A 16,571-nucleotide genomic window follows, 5' to 3' on the forward strand; every position below is an offset into this window, starting at 1 on the left:
CTGGTGGGGGAGGGTGCACCTGGATCAGGGCCAAGACCAGACCTCTGGCCATCCAGACTGGCCCTGAGACCTTGGCCAAGGAGGCCCCCTTCCCAAACCTCAGTTTCCCTGTCTATCGGCAGAGGGGTCTAGTGGTAATGACCTCTAAGGTCCCGTCCAGCTCTGACCCTGTGGAGGACCCTGGTGACAACATCACCTTCCCCACCCGTGTCCCAGAGGAGAAGGGGTGGGTGGAACATCCTCTGAAGCTGCCTTTCACATGGAACCTGGGTTCCGTGAGGGGAGAGCCATTTCGGCCGGCGGCCCAGCCACCCCAAGTGCCTGGGAAAGCCATACCCCTCGTCTCCCCCTCCCGGCCTTCCCTCCGTGCCCGCTGCCCGCACTGGGCCTGGGCCAAGGGACTCAAGGAGCAAACATAGGCCCTTCCACCCTTGAAGTGCAGCTTGGACCGGGCGAGCCCAGCAGCCCCAGCGGGCTGGACTCAGCACCCAGGGCTCCAGCCAGCCAGCTGGCCCCAGATGCTGTTACCATAGAAACTGGCAGCCCCCACAAGAATCTCAGAACAAAAAGGAGGCCCCTGAGATGATGGGGCCTTCCTGGGGAGGCTGTGGGCCCGGGACAGGCTCAGAACCCCGGCCACCCCAGGACCCCTACCTGGGGAACGGCCTCCTCCACAGACAGGGTTCATCTGGGGTGTATGGGGAAGGGCTCAGTTCCTGCCTCCACCTCCCAGACAGGGTGAGAACCTGCCACCGACTGACGGGGACCCCAACCAAGTGAAGGGGTTTGCCCAGCTCTGCCAGGCTCTGCCCTCCCCCAGCCCAGACAGCCTGGGGCCCAGTCTGGCTCCTCTGAGAACTGGACCCCTACTCGGTCCCAGGCCCCCAAGGAGAGTAGGGGAGACTCACCCATCAGTCACTCCCGGGACCGGGCCGCTCCGCGCCGGGCAGTCCCAACTCCTCCCGCCACCGACTCCGCTCCCACCCGCCCCTCCGGGGGCCCAGGCCCCGCAGCCAGGCCGGGGCGCCGGGCACCCGACCCCTCCCCAGCAGCCGCCAGTCCCGCCCCCCGCGCCCGGGGCGACGGTCCGGCCGGAAGCCCGCGCCCCGCCCGCCGCCGCGCCCGTCCGCCGGGGTCTCACCGCGTCGGCGCTGAGCTGGGCTAAGATGGCGAAGGTGGAGAGCCGGTCACACAGGCAGCGCGTCCGGAGGGCGTCGAGGGGCACCGTGCGGCAGCCGCGCCACGACCAGGGCCCGAGCTGCGGGGGGGCGGGGGAGGAGGGTCTGGGGGAGACACGGCAGCGTGAGCGGCGGCCCCTCCCCGGCCCCCGCCCGGCCGCCCGCCGGCACCTGCACCTGCGCCCGCGGCCGCGCGCCCGCCCCGCCGCCGGCCCCCGGAGCCCCGCGCCCCATGGCCGCTGCCGCGGAGCCACGGGAGAGCGACTCGCGGGAGCGCGGGCCGAGCCGGAGAGCGCCCCGCCCGCCGCGCCGCCCAGCGCCGCCCGAGCCCGAGCCGAGGGGGTGCCAGCCGGGCGGCGGGGGCGGCGTGGGGCGCGCGGGCGGGCGGGCCCAGGCGGGGAGGGGCCACCCCTGCCCCTCCGCCCCTGCAGCCCGGCGCCCGCTCTGGTGACCTTGGGACCGCCCCCGCCCCCTCCCCTGGCCCTGGCGCCCCGGCGCCTCTTCCAGGATGGGAACAGTCTTCCCTCCCCCTCGGGCCTGACCCAGGTCTCCAGGCCGGTGAAACACTCAGGCTCCGTGGGGTCTCAGAGCACCCGCAACGAACTCTGCGAACCCCTCCTCATCGATCCAAAGCCCCCACGTTCAGGACCAGTCCGAACATCCAGGAACTTGGGGCTGTCCAGCCCCGGGCTGAGCCTGCCTTTCCCTGGCCTGCTGGGCCTGGCCTGCAGAAGGTGCCCCTGGAGGGCCCACCCCAGGGCCCTGCACCTGCAGGCGGCGGGGCCTCCTGGCTGCCTGGAAGTCGAGCCTGAAACTGACCTCGGGACCCACAGCGGCGGTGGGCGGGGGCTCGGCTGCTGCCTGCCCAGTGCCCTGAGCAGGGGAGCCCTGGCCTGGCACCCAGAGGGACACCTGGGCTCGTCACCCAGGTTTTCAAGCCACCAGACTCGCTGCCTCCTAGCTGTGCCCCTTTGGGAACTTACCCAACCCCACCAACCCCGCTTCTGTTTCCTCATCTCTAAAGGGGGGAGGGGACGGACGCCGGGAAGCTCTCAGCGCGCTGTGCTGTGCGTAGCACCTTTAGGGATGTCCGAGTGTGGTCGCCAGGTCTCCCGAGCCCCGCAGTCTCTGCTGAGTTTGAGACCTGACACAATCTTGCTCTGAGCTTCAGCCACAAGGGAGAAGCGACACGCTGGGTCTGGCCAGATACCCTCACCTCTGCTTGTCTCCGCGGTGGGGAAGGACCTGCCCCACTTCACAGAGAGAGAAAACTAAGGCCCCAGGTGGGCAAGGCACGTCCAAGGCCCTCCACCCTCTGGTGCGTGTGCTCATCTCGGAAGTGCCGCCAGAGGTGGAGGCGTCCCTCTCGCGGGCACTGCCCCTGAGTCCATGGGGGCCAGGGTTTGGGACCCTCCATGAAAATGCACCCAGGAGGCACCGGCCTTGGAGCGGCTGGGAGCTTCCGCCTGTGGCTCCGAGGAAACCTCTGAGCCTTCCAGCCTCGGGCCACCTGGATCCCTGCGGGCGGAGCCAAGGTGTGCCCCACCACACAGCCCAGCGGGGCCTGGCAGGGCCACTGGGTTGGAGGCCAGGAACCCGGCTGTCCGTGTGGCCCCAGCTCTGCCACCAGCAGGCTGCGGTACCCAGCACAGAGTGGAGCAAAGGTCACAGCCCATTAAGGCCCCAGCAGAGACCCCTTCTCCCCTTCCTCCCTCAGGAGAAGGGAGAGCCCCAGTAACCACAGACCCAGAGACCTGGACAGCGGAAGGAAAGAAAAGGAGTGTGGGGTCCTGGAGAGTCCCCGCACGCCCTCCCAGTGACACCGAGGTGCAGCCCGGGACCTCCGCACCCTCGGCCACAGGTTTATCAAGGCCTCGCCTGGCTGCACCTCCCTGCCCCAGCACCACCCAGGGCACAAAGCCCTGAGCCTGGCTAACCCCAGCCCCGCCGCCTACCTCCGCCGTCTCCCACGGGCAGCGGCCTCTCCTCAGGCCACCTGCAGCCCTGCCCAGACACCAGGACAGCCAGGAGACAGCAGAACACTGCGTTCCAAGAAAGAGTCCAGCCATTCCTGTCTGCAGACAGCCCCTCCCTCTCTCAGGCTGACCAGCCTGTCGATGGCATTGGCGTGTGGCTGCCTCTGTGGCCAGCCAGTCCTGTGTTCAAATCCCGCTCTACTCACAACAAGATCCAGCCACTGACGCGGCCTCCGCCCTCCTCCTCTGAGTGGAGGGAGGAACCAAACCCAGGTCTCCCACTTGCCTGGGGGCTGCTGGGAGGACCAGGAGGGGACAGCACCCTGAGGCCTGGGGTGAGGGGAGCAGGCTGGCTGGGACCAATAGCCTGGCAGGTTCCCAGCCGGTGTTGGCGGGTCTGCAGGGCGCCAGGCAGACAGCTGCCCGCCACCTCCTGGGAGAACGCCAGCCCAGGCCTGGCTGACCCTGCAGGACTCCTGCTGTGGGCACCAATTAGCTTATCAGCCTCCTAGAGGAGGGGAGAATGAGGGGATGAGGGGTTGTGGGTGGCGCCCACTCTGCTGACCAGGGACCAGGGCCTTCCTCTGGCCCTGGAGGGCATGAGGACAAGCCCGCCCCTGGTCCACAGAACAAACTGTGGCTGGCAGCCCAGGAGGTGGGCAGCTGCTGGTCCCTCTGGAAGGACTGCAGGGTGGGCTCCCCAGCCTCGCCTACCCCGACTCCAATGTCTCTGCAGCAGCCTGTATGGGGGGGAAGCTTGTGCAGGCAAAGGGACCCCCTTTTGCCCTCCCCTACCTCGATATTAATGGCTTCCTGTGCGTTTTATCATTTAGTCTCTGCCATAACCCACAGCTCAGCCATGTGGATAAAGAAACTGAGGCTCAGAGGTGGCGTGAGTGCCCAAGGTCACACAGCAAGACGGCCAGGGTCCAGTTTTCATCTGGCCCCCTGCTACCCTCAGGCCCATGACAGCTGAACCACTGGCCCGAAGGACAGATGTGAGAGAGACCCTCCAGGGTGACATCAGCCCAGACAGAGGGACGACCTGCCTGAGGCCCCCTCCCAACCCGGGACAGGCACTTTGGTCAGAGGAGGCTTCCTGGGGAGTCCCTGACCCGAGGACCCTCTCTTGCGTCCAAGGCACACCGTGACCTGGGAAAGGCCAGGCGACTCAGCCCTCCTTCCAACATGACCTCTAGCACACGCCATCTCCTGCCCGCAGTATCCGGGGGCTCCTCCTCAAGTCTGACCACAGTGCTTCCTGCTGCGGGGGACGCCTGCTCCCATCTCTGCTGCATCAGCAGGTCGCTCTCCCCTCCTGCCCACAGTGACCACTCGCACGTGGGACACCATTTGCCACCTCTTGTCTGAGCTGCACAAACATGGACTATCTGGGTCACGGAGCCAGCCCCCCTCCGGGACCAGGCCCGAGGAATCTGGGTCGGCGACACCTGCTCTTCCCCTCCTAGCTCTGGGGTGAGAGAGGGAGCTGGGGCAGTGGACCTCCAGGACCAGAAGGGCAGCGGCCTGGGGGTTAGATAGAGCAGGACCCCTCCTTGCCTGAGCTCAGGGAAGGTCGAGGGGGGCCTGGGCCCCTCAGAACAGGGCCTAAAGGGCAGGGCCGTGCTGCCCCATCAGACCAGCTGGCCTGCTGGGCCCAGCCTGGCTGGCTCCCCCCCCCCAGGCCATGGCCAACTCCCAGCTCCTGCGGGAGGCCTGTCCCGGACCCACGGCCTCCACCCTCTGCAGAGCCCTCCCACTTCCTGCCTGGTCCTCCCACCACAGTCCGGCTCTGCTCCCCGCTTCCCGGTCCTCCCCGGAGGTCTGGACGGGCCTGGCTTGCTCACCCTCCTGCCAGCACACCAGTGGGGTGGGTGCTCAGCCAGGACTGGGCACAGCCCCTCTGCCCCTGTCCTCCCACCGCCCACCAGCGCCCGGGAGGCCTCCTCCGTCCTCCCTCTTGGACCTGCAGCTGACCAAGCAGCAAACCGAACGGCCTTCCTTTCCAAGTTCACTGAAAGTCCAACCGCTGCTCACGCCTCCGAGGTCACCGCCCTGGCCAGACCCCTGCCGGCGTCCCTGGCCACTGAGGTCACTGCCACACTGGCCTCCACACAGCGCCAGCGACTGGCCAGTGCCAGGCCCCGTCTGCCAGTTTCCACCTCACTCAGAGCCCAGGCCACGTGCCCTCAGGGGCTCACACCTCCCTGCCCCCCCCTCCCGAGTGCCCCCTCTGGCCCCGTGCAGGCGTCCAGCCCAGCTCCGCTCCCCTGCTCCGGCGGCTCCAGCCTGGCGCAGACCCCACCTCACTTTACCCTCCGCACCCACTGCAGGGCCACAGCCTCGCGCTCAGGTCCCAGGTCAGGGTGGCTCAGAGAAGGCGGCCTAGCTCGTCATCAGCTGACCAGAGCAGAGTAGGCCGGGGCCCCCACTCGGCAGCGCCCCCAAAGCACCTGCCCAGGGGCCCAGGAGGGTGGGAGCCCAGGACTGTTGGAGGTTCTGGGAGGAGGCTCAGCCTGTGGCCCCCCTGCCCTCTGGCCAGTGCCCAGATACTGCTCGTCCAGTCCAGTGCAAGAAGGAGGAACTGGGCAGCGGAGGCCTGTGCCACTCTTGGGAAAATTCCTCCGGGTTACGCGGAGCCGACCTGCCTCCCTGGTGAAGCCGACTCAGATCCTCACCCACATGCTGGTCAGGGGGACCACAGGGACACAGTACCAGGGCAGGGCCTGGCACACTCACAGGGCATCGGCCACCAAGAGCCCCTTCCCCCTGCTGAAGCAGGGCCTTCACCGCATTTGTGATGCGTCCTGCCAGCCCACGGAGCAGGTGCTATAATGGGACTATGCCGCCAGGGTCCCCTGCGGTTTGATGGGCTAATTCACACTGGAGTGTGAATGACTCATAGGTGTCCTCCCACACGGCAGAACGATGCCGGAGTGGGCACAGCACGCTGCAGTGGGAGAACAGGGAGTGGGCAAGGTGTCTGCAAGCAGGGGCTGCTGGGAGCTCCCCAAGATGACTCAGCCTGGCCTTGAGCCCCCAGGGGCTGGCCTCCGTCTGTACTCCCTGAACCAACCAGCCCAGCCCAAGCCCCGCTCATCACGCTTCACTCCTCCGGGTACCGGCTCCCGCTTCTGCCTATTGCCTGCAAGCCACAGGTCAAGGCTTGTGCTGGGCCTCCTCTTGCAGGCAGCCGGCCCGGATGACCTGTGAATCCTTGACCACTGCATCTGACCCTTCCTTCTGCCCCACCCTGGGTCCTGCCTCACCCAGCAGCTGTCATGGTGCCCGGCCCAGGCTCTGCTCGCACAGGCAAGCCCACAGGACCGCAGGTGACCCGGGACACAGGTGCCTCTCCTGCCTCAGGGCCTGGCTCTCGGCTGGTCCCTCTGACCACAGGCCCTCCTGTCCAGTGGCTGACTCGGCTTCACCCTGCAGGACTTCCCAGCCATTGCCACCTCCAGGAAGCCTCCTGGGCTTCCCTCTCTACGCCCAGCCCTGTCTGGCTGCCTGTTTGTGAGAACCCGCAGAAGAGACCATGTCTGCTTCCTCAGGGCCGGGCCCAGGTCAGCTCTGTCTGCTTTTGGTTCAGGTCTGGGAGCAATGCCCGTGACCAGGGGACCCAGCGGGCCTGCCTGGCCTAGGCCTTGCTGAGTGAGCTGCCGGCTGAGACCCGTGCCCCCTCAGGCCCCTGGGCCTCCTGGAGGAGACAGTGTCTGAGGCTTGCTCAGCATCCTGGGTCTGTGACCAGGGCCCTCAGGGCTTCTCACGTTCCCACAGTCCAAGATGCCAATCTCCTCGCTCCTTGCTCCCGGCCCCACCCCACGCCGCTCAGGGAGCCTGGCCCGCCCCAGGGTCCGTTCTCCTGCTGTGTCAGCCCAGCTGCCGGGGCAGGGCCACAGAGGTCCAGGGCAGCTCCTGAGAGGGTGGGACCCTGGGCTCCCCGACTCCACAAGGAAGGGATCGGCCTGGGAGGGCTGGGGTCCTGCTTGCGTCACCCCACCTCCTGACCCCTCCCAGCTCAGAGGCCCAGACCCAGAAGTCCTACCCGAGCCCTTCGCCCTCGCTCGGAACTTCACCCCGAGCACCTTCCGCCCGGTTCTGCCTGGCCTGTCACTTACTCCTGCACTGGAGGGGCCCCTGCGCCAACACCCCTCACACTCCAGCCCAGGTACAGAGGGGGGTCGGGGGGCAGTCGATACGGAGCAGAGGGAAGCGAGTGCCCCCCCCCCCGCCTCTTCAAGGGCACTGGGGCCATTTACGTGAAGGGGACTGGTGGGCACTGCAGGACCGGGACCCCTGAGCACACCTGCAGGAACGGACACAGGTCTGGGCAGCAGGCAGCCCCCCCTCTGACCCCTCCTCCCGGGAGAATGCATCGGGGCCAAAGTAGCGGGTGCGGCTGAGTGTGTGACACGGTGGAGCTTTGCTGCACACACAGGACTCTGGCACGTTGCACATGGACAGACAAACGGACAGACGGATGGGTGGACACACCCTGCCAGGAGCACCTCTGTGCAGCCAGGCTCAGGCCCCCCCACATCCGCCCCTCCCTGCACGGACGTGCCCTGGCCGAGCCCTTCACCCCCTCCCTGGCACTGCCTGGTGAGCTCAGCACAGGCCCCGCGGGAGCACCCAGACACGGGGCATAGAGGCGGGAAGGCCCAGGGGCCAGACAGCTGGAAGGGGCCCAGCAGGAAACCCCCGACACCAAGGTGCCCCTGCCACACTAACGTGCCGGGACCCCCCATGCTCCTGGCACAGGCCCCTTCACTGCTGAAGCCCCGCAGCGGACGTGCCTCCCCTGCCCAAGCAGCGGCTTCCCCAGGAGGAAAAGCCCGGGCAGGAGAGCACGGGGCGGGGCTGGGCAGAGCCAGGCGGCCCACCCTCTGCAGTGGCCTGCTGGGGGGGTGGGGTCAGGCTGGGTAGACACTCCCCTTGTCCCACCACAGTCAAGGAAACAGGCCAGGGCTTCCACAACCAGCGTGGGCAGGCAGGACCCCTTCAGTGGGTGCTTTCCAGGAAACCGGACGCGGCCCTGTCCTCAGGCGGGAAAGGGAACCGGGAAGAGACACGGAGGTGTGGACTGCCCCCAAACAGGCCGAGCTGAGAAGTGAGCAGAAAGCAGGACAATGGGCAGGAGGCCTCCCTGAGCAGGTGACCTTCGAGGCCAGAGAAGACGAGGGCACAGGACAGACAGGGCCGAGGGTTCTAGCTGGTGCCAGAAGGCGGGCAGCGAGGGGCCGGGGTGGAGGGCAGGGCAGCGGATGCTTGCGGTACCTGCGGCCTGTGTCGTGCCCTGCCTGTCCCCTCGCTCCCAAGCCCTGCGTGGAGACAGGCAGGCCCGGTTCAGGAGCCCTGGAGGACAGCGGACCCTCAGTGGGCCCCTGCCAGCGCCTGCTGTTCCCAAGGACAAAGTGGGGGGAGTACGAGAAGGGCAGAGGCCAGGGTGGGTAGGTGACCTTGCTAGAGCAGCACACCCCCTGCCCCCCCCATGCAGAGGGGGGAACAGAGCACCTCCCCCACACTCACTGAAGAGGCCTCCCGGCCCTGCCTCCATCAGGGACCAGCTGGCGTGGGAGAAACCGGGCTGGGAACCGGCCGCTGACAGCGACTTGAGGACCCTGCCAAGTCTCCCTTCCGCTCCCCGCCTTGGCCGGCCCCCCACTGCCCTCTCCAAGGAGACCGGGAATGGGGGCAAGGCTCTTAAAGGGACCAGGATGTGCACTTGGGCAGGACCTCAGGGAGGGGGCTGGGCCCGTCCAGAGCGTCCCCCCGGACAGCTGCACCGGGCCTGGGCCCTCATGTGCAGACCACAGTGACCCACCGGCGACCTCGGGCAGCTGGCGGGCACTCGGCCTGTCTCCTCAGCCAGACTTAGAAGGCCTGTGGGAGCAAAGCAGGCCGACCTGAAGGTGCCTGTGGGGGGCGGTCAGGCCTCTAGAAAGGGGTCCACAGAGTGTGAGGAATGTCGCCCTTCACATGACACCCTTTGTCCCAGTCTCCAAGTAAGGGTGCTGAGTGCCCCTTCGTCAGAGAAACCCCCAACTTGGTTGAACAGGGTTCTACTGCAGGACTTCTCAGAGCCTCTATGGTTAATGTGTGGGTGAATCCAGGAGCACGTGGTGTGCTGGACACAGAACCCTGCCCTCCCCAGAGCCCTCATGGGGCCAGCCTCTGGGCGAACATCGCACCCTCACACCTGTCAACACTGGCCTGGCCGGAGCACTGTGGAGGGTCTGGCCAACACCAAGGTCCCTGTGCTGGGCCTCGGCGGCACCTTCCAGGTGAGGCAGAGCAGGTGATCTCTGCAGATCCTGCCAGCCTGACTTCTCTGCTCCATGGGCACTGGGCTACTTAATTTTCAAAACAAGACCACAAAACGTATGCAACTTTCTGTAAGTCTAAGACCCAGGGAGCTGTCCTTTCAGAACCACCAACCTTAACTCCCAGGCTGTGCTCCTGAACTTCCTCGCCCCCTGCCCCCTGCCCCGTCATCACCAGTCCACCCTTTCACCACCCATCCTCCATCCATCCATCCACCCATCCTCCATCCACCCATCTATCCACTAATTCATCCACCCATCCTCCATCCACCCATCTATCCACTAATTCATCCACCCATCCTCCATCCATCCATCTATCCACTAATTCATCCACCCATCCTCCATCCACCCATCTATCCACTAATTCATCCACCCATCCTCCATCCATCCATCTATCCACTAATTCATCCACCCATCATCCATCCATCCATCCATCTATCCACTAATTCATCCACCCATCCTCCATCCACCCATCTATCCACTAATTCATCCACCCATCCTCCATCCATCCACTATCCACTAATTCATCTACCCATCCTCCATCCATCCATCCACCCATCCTCCATCCATCCATCCATCCACCCATCTATCCACTAATTCATCCACCCATCCTCCATCCACCCATCTATCCACTAATTCATCCACCCATCCTCCATCCATCCATCTATCCACTAATTCATCCACCCATCCATCTATCCACTAATTCATCCACCCATCCTCCATCCATCCATCTATCCACTAATTCATCCACCCATCCTCCATCTATCCATCTATCCACTAATTCATCCACCCATCCTCCATCCATCCATCCACCCATCCATCTATCCACTAATTCATCCACCCATCCTCCATCCATCCATCCACCCATCCATCTATCCACTAATTCATCCACCCATCATCCATCCATCCATCCATCTATCCACTAATTCATCCACCCATCCTCCATCCACCCATCTATCCACTAATTCATCCACCCATCCTCCATCCATCCACTATCCACTAATTCATCTACCCATCCTCCATCCATCCATCCACCCATCCTCCATCCATCCATCCATCCACCCATCTATCCACTAATTCATCCACCCATCCTCCATCCACCCATCTATCCACTAATTCATCCACCCATCCTCCATCTATCCATCTATCCACTAATTCATCCACCCATCCTCCATCCATCCATCTATCCACTAATTCATCCACCCATCCTCCATCCATCCATCTATCCACTAATTCATCCACCCATCCTCCATCCACCCATCTATCCACTAATTCATCCACCCATCCTCCATCCATCCATCCATCCACCCATCCTCCATCCATCCACCCATCCTCCATCCACCCATCTATCCACTAATTCATCCACCCATCCTCCATCCACCCATCTATCCACTAATTCATCCACCCATCCTCCATCCATCCATCTATCCACTAATTCATCCACCCATCCTCCATCCATCCATCTATCCACTAATTCATCCACCCATCCTCCATCCACCCATCTATCCACTAATTCATCCACCCATCTATCCACTAATTCATCCACCCATCCCCCATCCATCCATCTATCCACTAATTCATCCACCCATCCTCCATCCACCCATCTATCCACTAATTCATCCACCCATCCTCCATCCATCCATCTATCCACTAATTCATCTACCCATCCTCCATCCATCCATCCACCCATCTATCCACTAATTCATCCACCCATCCTCCATCCATCCATCTATCCACTAATTCATCCACCCATCCTCCATCCATCCATCTATCCACTAATTCATCTACCCATCCTCCATCCATCCATCCACCCATCTATCCACTAATTCATCCACCCATCCTCCATCCATCCACCCATCCTCCATCCACCCATCTATCCACTAATTCATCCACCCATCCTCCATCCATCCATCCATCCACCCATCCTCCATCCATCCATCCATCCTCCATCCACCCATCTATCCACTAATTCATCCACCCATCCTCCATCCATCCATCCACCCATCTATCCACTAATTCATCCACCCATCCTCCATCCACCCATCTATCCACTAATTCATCCACCCATCCTCCATCCATCCATCCACCCATCCTCCATCCATCCACCCATCCTCCATCCACCCATCTATCCACTAATTCATCCACCCATCCTCCATCCACCCATCTATCCACTAATTCATCCACCCATCCTCCATCCATCCATCTATCCACTAATTCATCCACCCATCCTCCATCCATCCATCTATCCACTAATTCATCCACCCATCCTCCATCCATCCATCTATCCACTAATTCATCCACCCCATCCTCCATCCATCCACCCATCTATCCACTAATTCATCCACCCATCCTCCATCCACCCATCTATCCACTAATTCATCCACCCATCCTCCATCCATCCATCCACCCATCTATCCACTAATTCATCCACCCATCCTCCATCCATCCATCCACCCATCCTCCATCCATCCATCTATCCACCAATCCACCCACCCATCCTCCATCCATCCATCCACCCATCCACCGATCTATCCACCCATCCTCCATCCACCCATCTATCCACCAATCCTCCATCCATCCATCCATCCACCAATCCATCCACCCATCCTCCATCCATCCATCTATCCACCGATCCATCCACCCATCCTCCATCCATCCATCCATCCATCGTTCCACCCACCAATCCTCTATCCACCCATCTATCCACTAATCCGTCCATCCACCCATCCTCCATCCATCCATCCATCCACCAATCCATCCACCCATCCTCCATCCATCCATCTATCCACCGATCCATCCACCCATCCTCCATCCATCCATCCATCCATCGTTCCACCCACCAATCCTCTATCCACCCATCTATCCACTAATCCGTCCATCCACCCATCCTCCATCCATCTACCCGCCCTCCATCCACCCATCTATCCACCAATCCACCCTCCACCCACCCACCCATCCTCCATCCATCCATCTATCCATTCTGTAAGGACTCTCCTTCCCCCCACTGACACCTCTGCTCCCCAGACCTGCACTGCTACTGGCCAGCTTGGTGTTGGGGAGAGGCCCTGAGCCATGCTGTCAGCTGGGTTAGGGTGTGGATGATCTGGTGTCTTTGGACTGAGAGGGTGGGATCTGATTACATAACATGGGGTCCTGGGGGAAGGGGTCTGCCAGGGCCTGGTATTCACAGAGCGTGAGAGGATGTCTCCAGTGTGGACGCTGAGCCCGTGTGTGCCAGTGTGTGTGCCTGGGGCGAGGCGGGCACATGTGTGATAACGTATGAACACGCAGTCATTCCAGAGGAGACACAGGAGTCAGGGCTCAGAGTGACCAGGGTCAGGGCTCAGAGTGTCACTCGGATAAGAGATCAGCCTCTGACCAGAGTTAGGGTCAGTGAGAGTGAGTTTCAGGCTCCACCTGTGATCAGGGTTCAGTGACGGGAGACAGTCATGGATCTGAGATCACTACTTCACCTGACGGTCACTGATGACTCTCACCCCAACCCCACACACAGGACCCAGCAGAACGCGAGCCCCCCCCCTTGCAGCACACACAGGTCTCCCCCAGCACAGGCGGACTCCTGGGGCCCCGCCCCCAGGTCACAGCAGGCCACCCAGGAAGTCCTTGGCTCCTCGAGGCACTTCGTGGGAGGACCAGGGAGGACCGGCTCCACCCAGCCATGGAAGGAGGAGCCGCCCCCTAGAGCAGGGGGTGAGGGCTGGGGAGCCCTCCCTCCCTCTCCTCCGCTCAGCCCCCTGCCCCCACCAGGGACCCCAGGCTTCCCAGCTCTGGACTAGCAGCCTCAACCCCACTCCTGAGCTTCAGCTGGACCCCAGGCCTCTGAGAGGCCCGCGGGCCGCAGGCAGGGTAGGCAGGAGCTCTGTGCGGAGAGCTGCCCGCGCAGGCCCCAGACACCCTTCCTGCTTGGGATCCGGGCCCCAGGCGCAAAGATCTTAACTGTCCCCTCCCTCCAGAGATGAGCAGGGGCAGGTGGGCCCTCTACACCCCAGAGAAGGGCAAGTGGAGGCCACAGCAGTGGTGAGCAACCCAGGGGCCTGGCTGCCACCCTCTCCCGCTCCCCACTCTGCTCCTATCTGCAAGCGGCAGACTCCCCACAGGGCCACGAAGCTGAGCCCTGCAGAGGGGTTCTGCCCCTGGCCCCCCAGCCAAACCTGGGTTCCAGTGATAGCGTCCCTGACTGCCCGCTTTCCACGGAGGGCAAGGGGAAGGGCCCAGCTTCCTGGGGAGCAATTTACTACCAAGAGCTTAAAGCCATCTGGGGTCCGGATGCCAAGGGACCGTGGGGAATGTGCAGAGCCGTCCTCGCAAGGAGCCATGCCGCGGGGGAAGGAGACAGGAGGCTCCTCGGGCAGGGGCAGGCTGGGGGCAGGCTGGGGGGCCAGGCAGCCTTGGAGCAGCCGAGGGGGGCTGCGGGGCTGCGGGGAGGGGCCATGCCAGCCAGGTGGACCTGCACCCTCTGCAAAGGCGAAGTCCGAGCAGCCCTGGTGGCGGAGTGGCCGGCGGGGTGCCGTGAGACGTGGCCTTTCCTCTTTCACGCCCTCCTGATGCTGCACTTCCTACCGGGCTCGTGTGGGCGGCAGGACCCAGAGAAAAGCTGTCGGCGGCCGCCAAGCCAGAGCCGCAGCGTCCCAGGGCCTGGGGTCCAGCCTCAGACTCGCAGGAAAGGCCAGTGCACACAACCACACAGGGGCTTCGGGCCGCCCGTTCCCTCTGCCAGAACGCTTGTCCCCAGATGGCCCTCTGCACCCGCCAGGTAACCTCCGCTCACACGTCAGCTCCTCGGAGATGTGGCAGACCCGCCCCAACCGCACCCCAGCCCTCCCGCACCAGACCCCTCTGGCCGCGGGTGGGCGGACATGCACAGGGGTCTGCGGACAGAGGACGGGGCCTCCTGCAGCACTGACCACGGGGGTGGGGGGTGGATGGACAATGATGGAGCAGATGGATGGTGACGCCCCAACCACTTCCAGAGCTCCGACGCCAGCCCCGCGAAGCGCCCACGCCCCTCAGCGCCCCCTGCCTCCACCCTCCTGCTCTCCTCCTCTGCCTCTGTCCTCAAGGGCGGTCACTCCTGCAGCCGCCCCTCTCCTCTCAGGACACACGTGTCACTGCGCTGCCCAGAGCACCAGGTGGGGCTTGGTGCACGAACCCCAGTCCTGGGGCCCAGCTGAGCACACTCACCCTCCTGCCAGGCTGGGAAGGCGCACAGAGAGGCCTGGGGCTGGTGCCAGGGCTGAGTCAGGTGGGTGGTGACAAGGACTCCCAGCTACCCACCGATCACACCTCCCCGGTGAAGCCAAACCCTGGGGGGCAGGCCCAGCCCTCACCAGGCCCATCTGGCCCATTGCAATCCAGCACCACGCTCCTCCTGTTCCGTCTCCCAAAATTCCGACCCTCCTCCCCTCTGGGGGCTGCTCCCACTTGGGGGCCTTTGCACAAACTTTCCTGTGACTGAACAAGGCTTCCCAGCTCCCCCTTTGCCTCACCGCATGGGGGAGCATCTGCTCTGGGGTGCCTGTGCCCTGTGACCCTACATCACAGCCCAGCCAGTCGGGCCCCACCCCTGCAGGCGAGGGCGGGCCCGGCGTGTTCTCCCCATGGTGCAGGCAGCGTCAGCAGGAGCTCGTGGGGACCTGGACCGTGATCCCAGGGGCCCCCGCTGCTGCTTCCCACCTGATCACCTCGGCCTCGGATCCCCAGCCGCCTGGGGCTGGGCGGTCACCTGGCCCAGGGATGAAGCCCCACCGCCCTTCCCTGCGGAATTCCCTGGAGGGGTGGGAGGTGGGCAGGGGCACCGTGGCAGGGACAAACTGCGCCAGGCACAGATGGACGGGGACGATGTCCACCACCCCCCCCGCACTGGGTAGCTTCCCCAAAGGCCCACCCTGTAGGCCCCAAGGCCACAAACCCAGATGGACTTACGCCTCCGTCTCATCCCACAGGATACAGGTCTGGTTGGTGGTGCCCTGGGGAGAGGGGGAGGGGTCAGGGCCACTACCCGCCCCTCCTGGACCCCTCCCGAGGGCCACTGCCCGAACCCCCCCACACGTGGGCCAGGGGCTCTGCCCACGCTGTTCCTCCACGAAACGGGCGTTTGAAGAGGAGGAGACAGGCCCAGGGCAGGGCAGAGGCTGGTGCAGACCCCTCTCGGCCCCGCCCGCCCCCCATGGCCAAGGGCAGTTCTGTCCCCTCTGCGCAGGGCGGGCGGCCGTGGCTGGAACCCCCTTCTGCCCGGGGGGCCAGTCAGCTTGATGCAAAAGGGGGTGACAGAAAGCCCCTCCTGGGAGGCTCCGAGGGGGAAGCGAGCAAGGGCCAGGCGGGCACAGGAAGGGCTCGAGCAAACCCTCCCGCTGGCCGCAGGGCATAGTCCTGGGTGATAGGACTGCTAAAGGCTGGGGGGGGGGGTTCCCGCGGCTATGGGGGGGCTCCCACTCAACCCCGTAATTCACGCTTGACAAGGAAGGGAGCCGTGGCAGAGAGGTCAAGCAGGTCACACAGGAAAGAGCAGGGCTGGGGTTCGAGGCCTGGTGCTGCCCTGTCCTGGCTCTCGGCTGGGCCACAGGGCATCTCGCTGGCCTGACAGCCCCGAGGAATGGGCATGGAGGGCCTGAGGCAGGGCAGACCTGCCCTGGACCTGGCTGGTTCTCTCCCAGGGAGCAGCCAGGCCGAGGAGACCAGGGTGCAGTGGCTGGTGCTCAGGCGGCCATGCCAGGCCAGCTGGATTTCGGCTCCCCCGTGACCTTGCTGCGTGACCCTGAGCAACGCACAGTGACCCTCCGGCCTCGGCTTCTCCACCCGTCGTTCGGGGTGGAAGCAGCTCTCTCGAGGCCGAGGTGAGACCCCATGTGGGGTCCGACAGGAGGAGTCCTGCCCCACAGACGGGCACACGCGGAGGGCACTCACATTGTACATGTGGGCAAACTCGATCTCCAAGGGCGTGAGCAGGGAGCGAGGGGGCGGCTTCACCGTCACCGAGATGACCTTGGAGTTCAGGACAGTCGTGTTCCTGGGGGAGGTCAGCAGGCCGGGTCAGGGTGTCCGGGACCCCCTTCCCTGAACTCCCGCCACCC

General features: G+C 64.0%; 1 protein-coding gene across 1 annotated transcript in view; it reads right to left on the minus strand.

Annotated features, from left to right (window-relative positions):
- Positions 1–16,571, minus strand: part of ADGRB1 (adhesion G protein-coupled receptor B1) — a 59,631-nt gene that overhangs the window by 24,735 nt on the left and 18,325 nt on the right. The window contains exons 15-17 of the mRNA XM_036281306.1: positions 16,405–16,507; positions 15,424–15,467; positions 1,142–1,283 (exon numbers count right to left, since the gene is read on the minus strand). Coding sequence (XP_036137199.1) covers positions 1,142–1,283; positions 15,424–15,467; positions 16,405–16,507 — 289 coding nt within the window. The remainder of the gene's footprint in view (positions 1–1,141; positions 1,284–15,423; positions 15,468–16,404; positions 16,508–16,571) is intronic.

Source organism: Molossus molossus, unplaced genomic scaffold (assembly GCF_014108415.1).
Source record: "Molossus molossus isolate mMolMol1 unplaced genomic scaffold, mMolMol1.p scaffold_m16_p_33, whole genome shotgun sequence".
NCBI lineage: Eukaryota > Metazoa > Chordata > Mammalia > Chiroptera > Molossidae > Molossus > Molossus molossus.